Below are 19,025 nucleotides of genomic sequence, written 5' to 3'. Positions count from 1 at the left end.
CGTCACTTGTGCGTTCTTCACTTGGATGCCACACTCAAGGTCTTCCTCTATCTCACTAATTGTCCCTTCTCAGTCCTCTTCTGCCTAAATTCTGAATGTGGGAGTGCCCAAGGCTCAGTCCTTGGTCCTCTGCTCTTTCATTTCTACACTCCCCCTTTAATCTCATCTACTCACATTGCCTTCATTCTCTATCTATATGCCAGTGACCTGCACATTTATCTCTACAATCAGACGTCTCTCCTGAACTTAAGACTCAACTATCTGACTGCCCACAGATAACATTTATATGTCACATGAGATGCTGGTGAAGATGTGACAGCTGGGAGAATTGTCCTGACCTGGCAGCTATTTCTACTAACCTACCGGTCACTCTGTCCCTTCTACCAATAAAAATCATGAAGGTAGAACTGAAGAAAAAAATAATGTCCATGGATACAACTGCCAAAGATAATACTACCACACGGTATCCCAGATACTGCACATTCACAATGTCCAATAAAGTGGACTCATCCCCTTAGCCCCAAACCCTGTCCTCCTCAACAGTCTCCATCTTGTCAAGTGACCCAGTTACAGTCACTCAGACCAGCACCCTAAGGGTCATCCTTACACCCTCCCCTTCTCCTTCCTTCTAACCACGTGCAATCCAATACCAAGTCCAGTAGTTTTTACTCTAAGAATTTCTCTAACCTAGCCCCATCATCAACGCTTGCTTTTCTGTGGCTTCATTCTATCCTGATTACCTATCACGTGGTGTAATGGAACTGCTGGATTATCTGTATATTTCTATAGATTTTTGGGTTCCTTGAGGACAGAAACTTTCATCTCTGTAGGTAGTCAATACATCTTTGTTGAGTTGAACTGAAAAGAACACATGAAAGGGAAGAGTCCTGATTTAAGAATAGGGATTTGGATGGAAAATCCATTTCTTTGCCTTGGTGATTGTTGAGAAATTCATGTCAGTAGTCACAGTTGACCTTAGTAGCCTCAACTTTTCCTCTCAGTGCAAATCACAGCCGTAAGGGTCATATGAAAGAAACAATAGTGTACACAATGACAAATATAGGTGTTAAGCAATATAGAATTAATAGAGTAGGAAAGTGTGAAATTTAAAGACTGGGACCTATTTGGACATGTCTTCCTAACTCAACTATAAACTCCTTGGAGGTAAAAATGGTATCTTATTCTGCTTTCTACTCAGGGTTTTCCATACTGTAGGAGGTCAACAACTACTGACTGAATAGTGAACACCTGCTTTCCTTCAAGGGTGTGAGCAATGAAACCTTTTCAAACTCATCTGTCTGCCTCCAAAACTACTTCTATCTCCAGAGGTAAAATAACTTGTGAAAAGTCTTACCTCAAATAAGTAGCAGAGCTAGTATTTAAACTCCTCATCTCTCTGGTTCTAAAGCCCTAATCATTCTGCCATATTGCCAATCTGAAGTATTCTGAACAAAAATAAATGGTCAAATACCTCACTCTCTTCTATTTCATTTTTGTGCCAAGAGTTTCAGCTGACTTTTCTTGAGATGGCCTTCTTGTCTCTGCTCTGAGTTATGGGGACATGCTTCAATTTCCAAATGTCCTTATTCAATCCCGTTCAAACAACTCTCTGTTTTAATTCTCAGTAAGTGTTTCTTTGAGTCTTCAGGAATGATATGGTTTTCATGGCCCTGAACTTACTCTGGGATTCAGGGTCTTGTGACCCTTCTATGTTGGGCCCTGAGACTATTCTTATAGTTTATAAATGTCTAAGGGGAATTCCCAATAACTGGCTTAGCTCTGGCTCAGGTGGAATCATGGGTCATGCCCTTCATAGTCAACACTGTATGTCAGGTTTCTCAGCATTTTGTGAACCAATCATGACTACAAAGAAAATCATCCACAGCCTTTTTATTCCATATTATAATGAGCAATAATTCTCTAAGTCCTATTTTTAAATTATTAATGTATTACTTATTGGCTGCCTACAATGCACCAGACACTTTTTTTTCTAGGTGCTAAGGACACAGAGATGAATGAAAAGCAGACTGATTCTCATACTAGTTGCTGACACACTGACTGAGGAGCGATGCATATTCACAGATAATTATGATACATTGTGAGGTGAATTCTGAGCTGCTGGGAGAGGCTGAGGAGGAGACAGTGATCTCTGCCTGGGAAAGATCTGGAAAATCTCCAGAGAGATGGAGCTTTTACACTGGGACTAAAAGAGCAGAAAGAAGGGTATGGTCATGGAGTCAGAAAGAGACTTGCTGTGTTTGAGAAGGGGTACCCGCTGTAGAGCTGAAATATATGTAGTTTGGGGGGTTAATTTGAGAATGTCAGTGTCCTGGTAGAATCACATCATTTCCTTAGTGATTATCTAGTCTGATTTCCTTATTTATAGATGAGAATACGGAGGCTCAGAGACAGTGAGAAATGTTATCATGCCATTTCTTCTTCTGGGGGAGTTTCATTTTTATTGCTGATTTCATAAATATCATGATCCTTGTTCTCTTTGAATAGGGATACATATTGTAAGTATGTACATACTACATACTTAGTATACTTAGTACATATTCTAACTGTAGCATCCTAATGAAAGTTTGGAAACAGCAGTTGGAAAAGCAAAGCACGCGCTGCTATGGATTCTTCTTCTCTTGATCCCACCAAGGCTTCAGAGACCCTGCGAAAAGCATGCTTTGGACATAGCCAAAATTCTAGTCATTTTCTAAAGTTATCCTGTGACAGGGAGATCAGCTCAGTGCTTTGTGACCACCTAGAGAGGTGGGATAGGGAGGGTGGGAGGGAGACGCAAGAGGGAGGGGATATGGGATATATGTATACGTATAGCTGATTCATTTTGTTATACAGCAGAAACTAACACAACATTGTAAACCAATTACACTCCAATAAAGATGTTAAAAATAAATAAATAAATAAATAAAGTCACCCTGTGACAGACAGAAACAACACCCCTGCATGTTTCTTCCTTGTTTTTTCCTTTATTGATAATAATCAGTTCTAAGGAAGGGGGTGTATTTGAAAATAAATCTATGTATATCTTAAATACAGTTAGAAAACTGTCATTGTTCAAAGTGGTTGACAAAGAATGATCAATTTTAACTGATTAAGTAACCTAGCATTATTCTGAATTTATTACACAGGTCATGAGATGTCCTACAAATCTGAGTCATCCTAAAATACTTAAAGGCCCTCTTACCCTATCATAGAAACACAGTGCTTGAGACTCCAGTTATGTGTTCTTTTTTATAAGACAGTAACAATTTTTAAAGTCCAAAAACAGACATTATTTCAGCTTTTGGTTCTATTTGGCCAGAATTTCTTCTCAAATATGACTGTCTTAAAAGAGTACAAATATAGAGTTTCAAAGAGGGATTGAGTTATCTTAGTCCCACTAAAGCAGATTGAGAAAACTGACATGAATCAGTCACTTTGGCTTCTAGAAGAGGAAAGACTAACCCTTTAAAAATATTATAGTTGCCTATAAAGTGGAAGGCAATTTTCATATATCTTCCAAGGCAATGTAATTAAGAACATCTGTACCTACCTACTCAACTTCATTAACTTATATTTGGGACTAAAGAAACTTCTCTATAGTAGATCTCTAGTCAACACAGGGAAAAGCACAAGAACAAATAAAATATGTAGATGTTTCAGGAATAAGACTTTTGCTTGAACATTTTTGAGATCTACGTTTGTCTCAAGGTAAGGCAACCACTGTCCAAGAAGTTAACTACAATACTGCAGAATGCAAACATAAATCATAAAATGAAGAATGGCACTGCTAAGATGCAGTCTAGCAAGACTATTCTATTATAGATCCACCCTGTAAAAATCAAGCCCAGGTAGGGCCATTTTGTAAAAAAAAAAAAAAAAAAAAAAAAAGACAACTAGAAGAGCTGATTAAATACAAAAGAATAAGTATCATAATCAGTGAAGAGATGAGAAATTAAGATTGGATCTTCGGGGCTTCTCTGGTGGCTCAGTGGTTGAGAATCTGCCTGCCAATGCAGGGGACACGGGTTCGAGCCCTGGTCTGGGAAGATCCCACATGCCGCGGAGCAACTAGGCCCGTGAGCCACAGCTGCTGAGCCTGCGCGCCTGGAGCCTGTGCTCCGCAACAGGAGAGGCCGCGATAGTGAGAGGCCCGCGCACTGCGATGAAGAGTGGCCCCCGCTTGCCACAGCTGGAGGAAGCCCTCGCACAGAAACGAAGACCCAATACAGCCAAAAATAAATAAATAAATAAATAATAATTAAAAAAAAAAAAAAAAAAAAAGATTGGATCTTCATCAAATAACATGAGAACTATTTACAGAACTGCTACCCAGAAATTTCATGGCAATAGCACTTCCTCTATTTTATGTGATAGTTTATCTCTCTAGTAAAAAATATATTCAATCCTTGGCTAGGAAATTAACTGCTGTAGTTTTTCCCCTATTTTTGTTTAATTAAGTAGTTGAATACAATATTCAATATGGCACAAAGGAACCTGAATCTACTTGAGATGTAAAATGAGTAAAGTCTGAGTAGCACAATAAGGCATTATCGTAGACCATCTGCAGACCCTTTATTGCTTACTGCTGGGGCTTAAACAGCCTTGAGTCACATTGTTATTATGACTTTATTCCATGGTCCCTAGGAATACTGTAGGATTTGATCTTCTGTACCTTTCTTTTTTGGTTGAAACATCCCACCCATGGACTAAGTTAGAAAAAACTGTGTAGTGGTTGTGTTATTTACAACCAAAAGACTCCATCCACTAATGAAGTGGGTTCCATCTCCAATGTCTCCCTGTACGGTAAATCTAGAGATTAAAATAAGAGGGGAAAGTTCTGTAAATACATATGGAGAATTTCAACATAGAAAGAAAACACTTATTTGAATCAATGCCTCTAGAAAAATAAAAATTTTAAAGACTTTACTTTTGGATTCCTTCCCTTAAAAAGTAAGAGCCACTTTAACTTCAAAATATGTCCTGTTTTTAGAATTGGGGTATTAAGCCAGTATGCTATGGCCCACAAATGCATCAGAGTCACAAATGCTGTGGTCAAAAGTCTTTACCCTTCTTCAGTTGACTGGTGATTTCATATGTTCTAGGAATATTTTTATCTTTTGGCGTGATGCTCTATACCATATGGTATAACACACTGACAAGCAAAAAGGGTGGAACTAGATTGAAATATATACACATATATACACACATATATTTATACATTTATATATTCACACACACATACACTGCATGCATAGTGAAAGAAGTTGCATGTATGCCTACAAAGAAATAAGGGCAAAGTTACACATCCTACATACAGGACTGAGATTCTCTGTCCATGTGAAAAAGGTCATTAAAATCCAAAGCAAGATTGGAAGTTCACTATAGACATGAAAGCATTCAAGAGATATATCAGAAACACCTACATTTTGCTACATCAAGTAATATTTGAACTGTCTGTAACACTTTTTCACACAATATTTAATGCTGCTTCTCTAAGTGCAATAATAACTGCAGCAGTGACACACAACAAGTTGCAGAATCCATTTAGGAAAGATTGTTAAAATGGGAAACATACTAAACTATCTTTAATTGATTCCCAGAGGGTGAAAGTATCCTTTCCCTTTGATTCCAGGTTCCTTCAACATGATTTTCCTTTTGAAAACAGTGATCTTGAATCAATTTTTGCAAGTTTTCTAAAAGATTAAGGTGTGACACTCGGCCTGCTCATTAGTCTTTGTGTCAAGAGGTAGTCTTCCCTAGAATAAAACACAGAGGAAAAGCTTCTTGACAAAGATTTCTTGGATAGGACACCAAAAGCACAGGCAACAAAAGCAGAAATAAAAAGTGTGATTATGCCAAACTAAAAAGCTTCTGCACAGCAAAGGAAACAATTGATAAAATGAAAAAGCAACCTACAGAATGGGAGAAAATATCTGCAAACCATATATCTGATAAAGCATTGATACTCAAAATCTATAAAGAACTCTGACAACTCAATAGCAAAAAACCAAATAACTTGATTAAAAAATGGGCAAAGGAACTGAATAGACATTCTACTAAAGAAGACATACAAATGTCCAACAGGTATATGAAAAGGTGCTCAACATCACTAATCATCAGAGCAATGCAAATCAAAACCAGAATGAGATATAACCTCACACCTCTATTATATATATATATATATATATATATATATATATATATATATATATATATATATATATATATATATAAAAAGCCAAGTATTGGCAAGGATGTGGAGAAAAGAGAAAAGGGAACTCTTGTACTCTGCTGGTGGGGATGTAAATTGGTGCAGCCACTATAAAAAACAGTATGGAAGTTCCTCAAAAATTAAAAATAGAGCTACCATATGATCCCACAATTCCACTTCTGGGTATATATCCCAAAAAATTGAAATAAGGATCCCAAAGAGATATCTGCACTCCCACGTTCATTAAAGCATTATTCATAATAGCCCAAGACATAGAAGCAATCTAAATGTCCATCGATGGGCAGATGGATAAAGAAAATGTGGTTTATACTTATAATGAAATATTATTCAGCCTTAAGAAGGAAATCCTGCCATTGTGACAACATGAATGAACCTAGAAGAAATCATGCTAAGTCAAATAAGCCAGACGCAGGAGGACAAATACTACGTCATATCACTTATATGAAGAATCTCCAACAGTCATAGAAGAGAGTAGAATGGTGGTTAACAGGGGATGGGGGAGAGGAGAACAGAGAGGTATTAGTCAAAAGATACAAAATTTCAGTAATACCATATGAATAAGTCCTACTGATCCACTGTACACCATAGTGCCTCTAGTTAATACTGTATTATACACTTAAAAATGTGCTAAGAGGGTAGATATTAAGTGTTCTTAATAACAATAATAAATAAAGAGGGTGGGAAAACTTCTGCAGGTGATGGATATGCTTATGGCACAGGTTGTGGTGATGGTTTCACTGATGTATACTTATCTCCAAATTCATCAAATTGAATACATTAACATATACAGCTTTGTGTATGTTAAAAAAGGAAGAGAGAGAGAGACAGCCAGGGTCCAGCATGATCCGTCCTGTTCTCTACTGTATCTGAACAAAGGACAGTGTGGACACACAGTGAACCTCAAATCCTCTGCTAAGCCATTAAGTGAGTGGGTGCAAGAGCCAGTAAATGGAATAAGGAAAGACAGGTGTTTTCTCACACTGTCCAACAAATGTCACTTTCATACAATCTAGTGTCAGAAGGAGACAGCAGGCTAGTACTGCCTGTTTTTTTCAGTCTTAACATATCCTTCTTTTAAAAGTCCAAATGTATGTATTCATATCTTAGTTAAATTTCTACTAGAAATGCTTTAAAGTCGTATTAGATCTTAATACTTTCGTTTTCAGTCAAGGGTAAGGGCATATGCCAGAACATTATTGCAAGAAAACTTAAAAAGTAAAACAACAAACACAAATGGTGTTAAATGGGTGGACTGGAAGTCAAGCACTGTGGATTTGAACCCTAACTGCACAGTATTCTAGTTGTATGAATTTGGGAATATTATTTAAACGAGACTTACTTTTTTACCTCTGTAAAATGAGGAAAGCTATTGTGAGGGAGGATTCAATCAATTAAATCTAATAATGGCTATAAAGTACTTGCCTCAGTGTCTTGTGGGCACATAGGAAGCGCTCAAAATTATTGGCCGCCATTATTACAAGTCAAAAACAATTCTGTAGGACTTTATACTCAACACACAAAAATAGATTGAAAAGTCAACAATATCGGAGTAGCTAATCCAGGTAACGATCCATCATCCAAAAATGTTAATCGCTTCACATCCTGCCCCCAAAGTACAGCACTGCCAAAACACAGTGTCACCACTAGACATGACCAAACAACAAGCCACATGTCTTCTGGGATAAAGGGGTTTGGGGACCACAGTTCTAAGGGACAGCTAATACAAAGCAATGCTTTCACCAGAGCAATGCTGATTTTCAAACAGAAAACCTGGTCTCTAATATTTATCAGTATTCATCCCACCATTATTAGTGTTCAGGGTACCAAAGACGAAAATGTGTGTGAATCTATGTGATTAACCAATCCCAGGCTCAGCCCTTTCACAAAGGAACTCTGATCTGTTCAACAAAGCACGCTGTTCACCCATGCCAGGCAGCAGAAATTTAAGCCCAGTTATACAAATCCAGAGCCTAAACCTGAAAGTTAACAATATGTATTTTTAAACTCTGAATTTTCAGAAGCAGGAATTTTAGGAATTGACTGCACTCCAGTTGCTATGTTTTCAGTTAGGTTTATACTAAAGAATAATCATTGCACCAATATATGTTCTCCACTTGTAAATATTCATGATAGGTAAGCATTTGCTTATGAAATCTTCACTTTCTAATCAAGGTGGCAGAAAATTGATATGTATGACATTTATCATTTTTGTATATAGTTTGTATATTTTGATATCAATATATACAACTCTAAAATATTCATATTGGAAATAGATAACAATTACTGCACCAAACCCATTCATTCATCCTTCATTCTTATAACAAGTATTCACTGAGGACCTACTCAGGGCCAGGTATTGTGCTAGTGCTAAAACTAAAGTCAAGCTTTTATAGTTTCTTCTTCATTATTATAAACTATGTAGGATAAAGTTATGAGGAGAAATGACAATGGATTTAAATCCTGTTATGATTGTACTTTTATTAAAATTTCTATTAATTTTTGTATTAAGCAATTACAGACTTAATTAATCCTTTCCACTTTCCTATAGACAAAAAATGATCCCATCCCAAATACTTCTATGTTGAAAAAAATGCCAAAGCCATAAAATGAGCACTTCAGCTATAAAAATGCATGATATAATAGATGTCACCTTCTCTTATTCAGCAAAGGAGCATTCTATAACTTTGTCCTTTGTCTTTCACAGAACAGTAACCTGAAGTCGTTTCAGTGGGATTTTACTTTGGATAAAGTACAAAAATATTCTTCTCCAAGAAGCCGTTAATCTTTCCTCTGCAGCTGATGGTTCTCTCTGCTCTACTTGATTTTGGGGAAGTCAGTGAAGTACAGCGTCCTGTTACCCCAGACCCCTTTCACGCCTCAGAGTCACCCTGGGCTTTCTCCTCCAGGCTGTGGGTAGCAGTAAGCAGGGATGCACCTCAATGCCTGCAGCCCCCATCACATTTTCAGAAAGATTTTAAAGATGCACAGAGTTACATGGATACATAACAAACATTCAAACCTTACTTGTGAATTGATGGATAAGGAAGAGAGACATCAGTGAATAGCTCATGGTAATCTGCGAACCTTGGGACCAAAAATTCTCCAGTTACTATGTATTAGCATAGATACTGAGTATTTACAAATGTTTGCCTTCTATCCTGCTCCTCAGGGGCCACCAGCAAAGTGATCCGAGTCCCACTCTTTCCTGCTCTCTGAACCTTCTTGCAACAGGCTGTATAGTTTAATGCAAAGAGCTCGGGGGACCCGGCTATTGTGTTAGCTTTCTATGGCCACTGTAACAAATTACCACAAATCTGTGGCTTAGACAATATTAATTTACTATCGGATGGTTCTGTAGGCCAGTAGTCCAAAATGGCTCTCCCTAGGCTAAGATCAAGGTGTAAGCAGGGCAAGGTTTCTTTCTGGAGGCTCTAGAGGGGAATCTATTTCCTTGTTTATCCAGCTTCGAGAGCCTGCCTGCATTCTTTGGCCTTTGCACTCCTTAATCCATCTCCAGAGCCAGCAACAGTCAACTGACCTCCTCTCCTGCCTCCCTCTTCCAGGTTTAATGTGTGATTACATTGGGCCCACCCAATGGTTTGGTATCATCCCCCATTTTAAGGTTAGCTGATTAGCAACCTTCATTCCACTTTGCAGAGTGACTTATTCATAGGTTTTGGAGATTGTGTGAAAAACTTTAGGATTAAGGGGGCTTTATTCTGTCTACCACAGCTATAATGGACTTGGAATCAAAAGCCCAGTTCTACCCCTGAGTAGCCCTGCAACCTTATGCAAACTGGTTAATTTCTTAATGTGTTCGTCTCTTCTGAAAAAATAGCTTCACAGTTATCTCATGAATCGCAGTGAAGATTAAATGAGATAATATATGCAAAACATCTAAGCCCAGAGCCTGTTATGTTCATTTCCATCTTCCCTTACCTTCCTCTCAAAAGTCAGCATCATAGTGGGGTGGAGCTGGATTTTGGACCTAGGTCCATTTTGGCTTCACAGCCATGCTCTTTGCCTTACACTACACTCCTTCTACAAGGAAGTCCCATTGCTGGGAAACAGTGAGCCATGATTTTACGTACATAAATGGCCCTGCATGACTAAGGGAAGCACTCGAAGATTTCACTCTGATAAAGGTTAAGAGATTTGTGCTGAGTTGGCATAAATTGTGAACTGATTTCTCTGATGCAAACAGATGATACATTTAACGGGATAGTCAGGATTTATCAGCAGATCATGATTCCAGCATTAAGCAATCTTCAGTGTGGACCCAATCAGCAGTTCTGAACTTCCCAAGACCCAGTGAATCATCACTTTGAATGACACACAACTAAACAGCAAAGTATGTGTTTTTCAAAACTTACCTGTTCCACTAATTATGTAGTGGGAATACTCTCTATCTTCAGGAACTTTTTTTTAAAGTTACAAAATAAAATAGTGAGGCAGCCTGAAATGTCTCAATTGGTAACAAGACCAATCCAAACCCCACAGCTTAGTAAAGATAAGTGTAGCACCCTGCAGTAATTGATCATTTAATCCAGAGTCACAAATGTGCCTGGAGATGTCCCTACCACCTCCCATGTACAAACATAAAAATCCACCTGTTAAATCAGCATTCTTCTGCATAGATAATGACTTTGCTTTCAGCTGCCCACATCCTTGTCCTACATTTTCTTAGAAAAAGGGAAGAAAGAAGAAAAACATCCACTAGTGATGACAACCTAGTTCCTCTCATTTTCTAGGCAATGGTAACAATGTGAGGGATCTGGAGCACCAGGGGTCTCCTTGGGGAGTAATTAAGTAATTAGAAAAAAGAAAATTGACTTGTGTGATACCCTCATGTCAACAAACCAACATTTCAAAACAACTTGTTACCTACATAACCTTGACAATTCATAACTCAAAAAAAATCACTGATTGAATTTTTACATTGACTAAAATTCATCTTAAAAACATTTAAATCTTATTTCTTACCAATTACAGCATTTTGGAGGTGCGGGGATTTGTGTGTTGGGGGAGAAGGATGAAAGAGGGAAGGAAACTCATCCCACTTTTTTTCCCCCTAAATAGCAACTAAGAGAAAAGGATCTCTGGGAAGAACCAAGGAAACCTAATTGTGCAAGCCAACTGTCTTCCAAGTGACTTCACACTTTACAAAACGTGTTCACATTTCTCATGCACTTTGCTTCTCGTATCTACCTTGTATGGTCGCTGTTAATTCCATTTTCTATTAAGGAAGATGACTGGGAGAGATTATTCAGAGGTCACAGAATGTGGACCCTTTGAATCTCTGGAGGAGGGGGACTCTCTCTGATGTCATCCAGAAGATGTGATTTGGTGAGGTGTCCTCTCCTGGGCTCAATCCATTTATTTATTTTTTTAACAACTTTATTGGAGTATAATTGCTTTACAGTGTTGTGTTACTTTCTGCTGTATAACAAAGTGAATCAGCTATATGCATACGTATATTCCCATATGCCCTCCCTCTTGCGCCTCCCTCCCAGCCTCCTTATCCCACCCCTCTAGGTGGTCACAAAGCACCGAGCTGATCTCCCTGTGCTATGCAGCTGCTTCCCACTAGCTATCTGTTTTACATTTGGTAGTGTATATATGTCCATGCTACTCTCTCACTTCATCCCAGCTTACCCTTCCCCCTGCCCATGTCTTCAAGTCCATTCTCTATGTCTGCATCTTTATTCCTGTCCTGCCCCTAGGTTCATCAGAACCATTTTTTTTTTTTTTAGATTCCATATATATTTGTTAGCATACTGTATTTGTTTTTCTCTTTCTGACTTACTTCATTCTGTATGACAGACTCTAGGTCCATCCACCTCACACTACAAATAACTCAATTTCGTTTCTTTTTATGGCTGAGTAATATTCCATTGTATATATGTGCCACATCTTCTTTATCCATTCATCTGTCCATGGACACTTAGGTTGCTTCCATGTCCTGGCTATTGTAAATAGAGCTGCAATGAACATTGTGGTACATGACTCTTTTTGAATTATGGTTTTCTCAGGGTATATGCCCAGTAGTGGGATGGCTGGGTCATATGGTAGTTCTATTTTTAGTTTTTTAAGGAAACTCCATACTGTTCTCCATAGTGGTTGTATCAACTTACATTCCCACCAACAGTGCAAGAGGGTTCCCTTTTCTCCACATCCTCTCCAGCATTTATTGTTTGTAGATTTTTTGATGATGGCCATTCTGACAGGTGTGAGGTGATACCTCATTGTAGTTTTGATTTGCATTTATCTAATGATTAGTGATGCTGAGCATCTTTTCATGTGTCTGTTGGCAATCTGTATGTCTTCTTTGGAGAAACGTCTATTTAGGCCTTCTGCCCATTTTTGGATTGGGTTGTTTGTTTTTTTGATATTGAGCTGCATGAGCTCTTGTAAATTTTGGAGATTAATCCTTTATCAGTTGCTTCATTTGCAAATATTTTCTCCCATTCTGAGGGTTGTCTTTTCGTCTTGTTTATGGTTTCCTTTGCTGTTATGCCCAGCTCTTAATCCTTAATCCCTAACTTAAATATGTTACCTAACATGGCAAAAAGGACTTTGCCAATGTGACTGAATTAAGGAACTTGAGATGGGAAGCTTATCCTATATTATCTGGGTGGGTTCAATGTAGTCACTAAGGTCTTTATAAGAAAGAGGCAAGAGTGTCAGAGTCTGAAACAGAGATTGGAGTTCTGGTGACCTCAAGAAGCTGCAAGAGGTAAGGAAATGGATTCTCTCCTGGATCCACCAAAAGGAATGCAACCCCACCAACACCTTAACTGAAGCCAGTAAGGCCCATTTCAGACTTCTCATATCCTGAACTGTAAGATTAAAAAATGTGTGCTATTGTCCTTTCCCCATGATATTTTCTGTAAACACTTTCCCCTATTCATTATAAACTTTTAATTCTGTTTTAAGTGCGCTCTTCAGGAAACATAATATTTAGTGACAATTTTTATTTCATTTATTTAAAATAATTTAACTATTTTATATTTATTTTCTATTGTTTTGGTAGGGCTGATTTTTGTCCTTTTTACAGGGGATGGGGAGGTAGGGAAAGAATAATAGAGATGTGTTTGTTTTCAACTCTGCCTTGCCACAGACTCTGTTTTTATATGATGTTGTCTTCTAAAATAAATTGGAAAGTATGTATCTGTATTAAAGTCTATTATTAGTAAACAGTGATTTTTTTAAAACATGTATCTAATTATTGGACAAAAACATTTCATATTTTATATATATATTCACATATATATATATATATCATATATATATCATGACTTTCTGGAAATGAACTGGGTTTCCTAACACCACCCAAGTCTTATCTTCTAAGTTAGAATTCTATTACTACACTGACCCAGAATGCTGGTTCTTCTAAAAAAAAAAAAAAAAGATTAAAAACATTTTAAAAGAATTTATCAGTTTTATTTTAAATGTATCATTCTTTTTGTATAATGAAAGAAATACGTATGTATTATGACACTTTAAAAATATAAGCATAAAAAAGGAAATAATAATCATTTCACAAAAAAGATATCACCTAGATATAATCACTGTTAGAAGTCTGGGTTTGGGTTCCAGTAATGGTGAGGTAGCTTGAAATAACCTAACATTTTCACAGATAGCAAAAGACAAAATAAACAAACAAAAAATGATTTAAATGCACTAAAGAACAAGCAAAAGAAGGCAGATACTGAGGGGGAGTCAATCCTTAAAGAACAGACCCATCATGAATTAAGTCCAGGGTAGACATTTCCTCTGACCCGTCTGCAAGGGGGAGAGACAGCTGGAACTCAAGCAAAAAAGCTACAATATTACTGACTGAGCTGTCAGAGTTTGGGATACTGAAGTGGCTGGAAATCAAGAAGAGAAACCTAGAAAAACATGCATATAGACACCCTTCAAATTGGTGGCCAAACTTGGAAGTGTGCATCTGTGGAGGAGACTTCAAAGAGCCCTGTGGAAGGCATCAGCTGCAAGATTCAAAGAACTGAGCAGAGATTTCCGCTGCTGCCCACTGCTGGGGAGACAAGAGTTTAGGGTTTGAATCCCATCAAAGAGAAGAAGCTTGGTAAATATCTTGAGCTTTCCATAGACTCATCTTTATAAAGGATAAAACTAAGCTTCCCCCAAGTTCAAGAGAATCGGCCAGAAATACATCTGCACACTATAACAAAATTCATCACTCTTCAGGGGAAGACAATAAAATTCAGAATCTAAAAAGACAGGGTTTATCAACTAACAGACTGGCCACATCAGGCATAGGTGAAGATAGCGAGCAACTGGAACTCTCATATAGTACGTACTACTGGAAGTGTTACAAAAGTACAGTTACTTTGGAAAAACGGCATTTTCCAAAATGGGTGTGAGTATAAGTCTTTACCCTATGATCCATCAACCTTCTCATAGGTTCCAGGATTTTAACCCAAGAAGGAACTAAATATATGTCCACAAAGAGTCTTGTAAAAGAATGTCTACATATGCTTTATTTGTAATGGTCCCGGACTGGAAATAACTAAAAGTCCATTAAAAGGACAATAGATGACCAAATTGTAGTAAACACATATACACACACATACATAATAAATGTAGTGTATATATATATATATATATATATATATATATATATATAGTACATATATACATGTATATACCACAGTTTATATGGAGAGAGAACATAAAGTACTCTGCAATGAAATAGAATGAATGAATTACTGACATATGCAACAACATGGGTGAATCTCAAAATCATTTTGTTGACAGAAGAAAGCCATACCCAAAAGAAGATACTGCATAATCCCATTTAGAAGACGTTCAAGAACAGGCAAAACTAAATCAGAGCTCAGGGGTGGGGACTAACTAGAAAGAGGTGTGAGAAAATATTCTATTTCTTGACTGGGGTGACAGTTAACATGGGTGTCTACATGTATGAAAACTAATCGAATGGTACATTTAAAATCTACACATTTCATTGTATGTAAATTTGCCCCCCCTCAAATGTCTGTGGTATATCCTTGCAGCCTTTTATATTTTTAAGAAAGATGAACACAATCCCTGACATCGAGGTGCCTGCTTGGCACTCCTAGTGCGGACAAAAAGCGCTGCCTGCCATTCCAGTAAACAAAATGCTGCCTAGCCACCAGCCACTGTAGCCACCCCTGGCCGTGTGGGGCACTCTGGGGGGAATTCAGGATGGAGAAAAACAGGACGCTGGCCCCAGATAGTGAAGATACATATCTAAGAAATCATTTCAATGAGCCTGGACTCTTGCACCTTCCCATACATAGAAAAGCACTAAAATCGTTAACTTGAAATGTCTGTTTTTTTGTGATCAGCAGTAATCTTTTGATGTTCAACTACATAATTTTTTTTTTTTTCAGCAAAAACTCCTAGATATCCTGGCGCCTCCCTTGCTTCTTTGGAACAGTTCCTCAGAGCTATCTGAGAGGCTGTCTCCTGGGCTATACAGTCTTCAGTAAGGTTCCGGGATACAACGTAACTCACAACTTTTAGGTTGTGTATTTCTCTTCAGTTGACAGTAGCTACCACGCTTCGCTCTTCTGATGAACAGAAACAACTGCACAAACATTAAGCCATTCTTAATCAAACATTTAAGTGATCAAAGAAAGCCACTCTGTGACTATTATAAAGTCAAAAACGAGATCAATCCATAATCATGTCTAAATACTGACAAAAATCATGAATACTAAGTCAATAAAATGACCGAATATCCCCCAAACCTTACTAATTCTAGAGTCTGTTGCTTACTTACTAATTGCTGATTCAGCCTCAATGCATTCCTCTCGCCTCATAGAGGAGATTAAGGTCTCCAGTCATAGACCAGCCCCAGCTTTCTGAGAGTATCTTACCAACAGAGCAAAACCTTGCTTCCTTGAACCTTCCCCCAAATCACATAACACAAACCCAAATGCCATAAATAGGTCCTTTCTACACTCTTTTACCCAGAATGAATGGCGTGTGTTCTTTCTAGTTGCCGTAAGCAATAACTCAACTTGTTCCACTACAGGTGTGTTCCTAGCAGTCTTTGGCTGGAGGTCATTGACACCATGTATACGGACCGTGTTTTTAAATTTTTTTCACGTAGTATATCTTGAATATGGCTTTCTAAGTCTTCATATAGTCTACATTATAGTTTTTTATGGCTACATAACTTTCTATTACTCGGATATGCTAGAATTTCTTTAACTAAACCAATATTTTTCAGAAATCTAGATTTTTTTCTAATGTTTCACTATTATAAGCAGCCCTGGTGAGCACTGAGCTGGTGAAATCTTTAAGGACCTTCACGATTATTTCACCAGGAGAAATTCCTTTAAATAAAATCACTGGAATTACTGGCTCAAGAGATATGAAACATAATACTACATTGCACTCTTGCTTGAATATAAAATCTTAGCTACTGTAGGACAGACGGCACTTCAATCCACTTCAAACAGGCTACCATGCCCATTAACTCTCAGCTTCACTCTTACCAATTCTGCATCTTGTCAACTCTGATGGTCCTTTGTCCTCAACACACTAGACTTCTCAGCAGCATCTGACACAGATAACTCCCCTTACTTGTTTAAATATGTCCCTACCTAGCTTCTGGGACACCACATTCACTTGGTTTTCTTCCCATGCTATTGGCTCCTCTTTCTCAGTCTCCCTTGGTGGTCCTTCTTCTTCTGCCAGACTCTTCAACAAGGAGAGTGGCCGGGGCCCCCTACTTCTCCATCAAACTTTTTCACAAGGTGACCAATCTATACTCATGATTTTATGTTCCATTTTCATATCTGTGACTTTCATAATTAAATATCCTCCCCGGACCTCGCCACTGAGCACCAGAAACACAGACTTCACTATTTATCTAACACGTCCCTCCAAACCTGCCCTACCACAGGGAATGACACCACACTCCACCCAGATGATCAGACAAAAACAAAAAACAAGGGAGGAAAAAAAAAAAAAAAAGCTATGAAGAAGAACCTGATAGTATGAAAAGTGACCCGGCTAGAAAAGACAAATAGAGTGATTTCAAAGTGAGTGCTTTTATGTTGAACTTCTCTTGTTTCTCCTTCCACCTTTCAAATCAGATAATGAAGTGACACACTTCTGGGTTTTGGTGTTAATATGCTGTTTATTCTGTTCTAATGAAAATAACAGAGTAAATGTATAAAATACACATTATAAGTTCATTAAGTCCTCACAAAAATCCCATGAGGTACTATTAGTTCGTTTTTCCAGATGCGGACCAGTGGTAAACTGAGGCACTGACAGGCACCCAGAGGTATTGCTCATACCACACACTGGCATTTTCCTAAAACATTTCACTTTTAATGGAATGAAAAGAAAGAAAATTCCCCTCCTGAAATACTCTATGAATGCTAGGCCATAAAGCATCAACTCACTGTAACAAGGCACCAAAGTGTGTCTGGAAGCCATGCGTGATGCATAATGTATAATGCAAACCTAGGGCAGACTACAACCGAGCCCCGAGCAGCAAGTCGAATTTGGTCCCCACGCTTGCATACGTGTGCGTGTGCCTGGGAAAGAGGCAGACGAAGCCTTTGTCTTTACACACGACCCCCAGCGACGCCGGCGCCCGCAGTCATGGAAGGGGCTCCCTGGACCATCTGGGTCGCGCGCGGTCGCGGGGCCCAGGACGCATGCGTGAGCCGGGCGCTAGGCTGCTCGGCCGGGCGGCGGGGCACTTACCTGGTGCGCCGGACGCGCAGACACAGTACCAGCAGCAGCAGGGCCGCGGCGAGGACCAGGCCCGAGGGACTGAGCGGCCGCGGCAGCCACGGCTCCGGCGAGAAGCTGCCCATGCCCGCGGCCACGTCTTCCGCCGTCCGGATCACGCGCGGCCGCGGGGGGCGGCCCGGGGTGTCTCTCCGAGCTGCGCAGCCGACGAGTCTGCAGCCGGCAGAGGGTCCCGGGAGGCTGGCCTGGCGCGACGCCTCCTGGAATATCACCGAGGGCCCCCTGGGCCGAGTCTCAAAGTTCCCGGACTCCCCTCCCCCGGCCCACCCCTCCCCGCTCGACCCGTGCGCGCCGCCCCGTTCGGCCACCGCCTCCCGCCCGGCCGCCTCTGGAAAACTGCGCACCGCCCACCCCCGCCCCCGGGGCAGGAAGAAGGGCTAGAGAAGAGGGGGAAAGGGGTTAGGATTTCCCGAGCTCGAGCTGCTGAAGGCCTGAGGGAAGGGGATTTCAGTTCTGAGTTGGAAATGAGTCGTTCGGGTCCGTCATCCCCTCGCCCGCGCCCCGCGACCGCGCTGGCCCTCGAAGAGGCTTGGGGCTGTGCCCGCTGCGCTCTGGCCCCGGCGCCCTCTTCGGCAGCCCCTCCTCCCCGCCCCCAGCCGGCGGGATGCCCGCGCGCCTGCGCCCCCCCTTCCACGCCGCGCTTCCCTGCTCGCTCCCGCGCCTGCTGGGCGCCGAGGCCAGTCCCCGAGGCCGGCAAGACCGGGACCAGAGCTGGGCCGGGACCCTCCAGGAGTCCCCGTGGGACACACCATCCGGGAAGAGAGACGACAGAGGAAACGCGCTATTGCAAGACGACGCTAAGGTACTACGACAGAAGTGGTACGAGCCCCGCAGGTTGGCCTTAGAAAGGGTGAGGGAGAAACTTTGAAAATGTCTTTTCCTGAGTAATGACCATTCACATTACTTCGCACGTGTGTATTTACTCCCCACACCAAACTTGGAACGTTAAGTTTTAGCAATGTATTAGAGAACATATAATGAGGCTCAGGTTAAGGTAATTTAGCCTGGT

General features: G+C 39.9%; 2 protein-coding genes across 2 annotated transcripts in view; one reads left to right on the top strand and one right to left on the bottom strand.

Moving 5' to 3' along the window:
• Nucleotides 1–18,282, bottom strand: part of LOC103014598 (cytochrome P450 7B1) — a 190,535-nt gene extending 172,253 nt beyond the window's left edge. The window contains exon 1 of the mRNA XM_057531939.1: nt 17,969–18,282. Coding sequence (XP_057387922.1) covers nt 17,969–18,081 — 113 coding nt within the window. The 5' untranslated portion in view covers nt 18,082–18,282. The remainder of the gene's footprint in view (nt 1–17,968) is intronic.
• Nucleotides 17,920–19,025, top strand: part of LOC130705517 (basic salivary proline-rich protein 4-like) — a 291,406-nt gene continuing 290,300 nt past the window's right edge. The window contains exon 1 of the mRNA XM_057531911.1: nt 17,920–18,818. Within this exon, the coding sequence (XP_057387894.1) occupies nt 17,920–18,818 (899 nt within the window). The remainder of the gene's footprint in view (nt 18,819–19,025) is intronic.

Source organism: Balaenoptera acutorostrata, chromosome 17 (genome assembly GCF_949987535.1).
Source record: "Balaenoptera acutorostrata chromosome 17, mBalAcu1.1, whole genome shotgun sequence".
Lineage (NCBI taxonomy): Eukaryota > Metazoa > Chordata > Mammalia > Artiodactyla > Balaenopteridae > Balaenoptera > Balaenoptera acutorostrata.
Note: the sequence above shows the minus strand (reverse complement) of the source record. Positions and strands in the feature narration are given on the sequence as shown.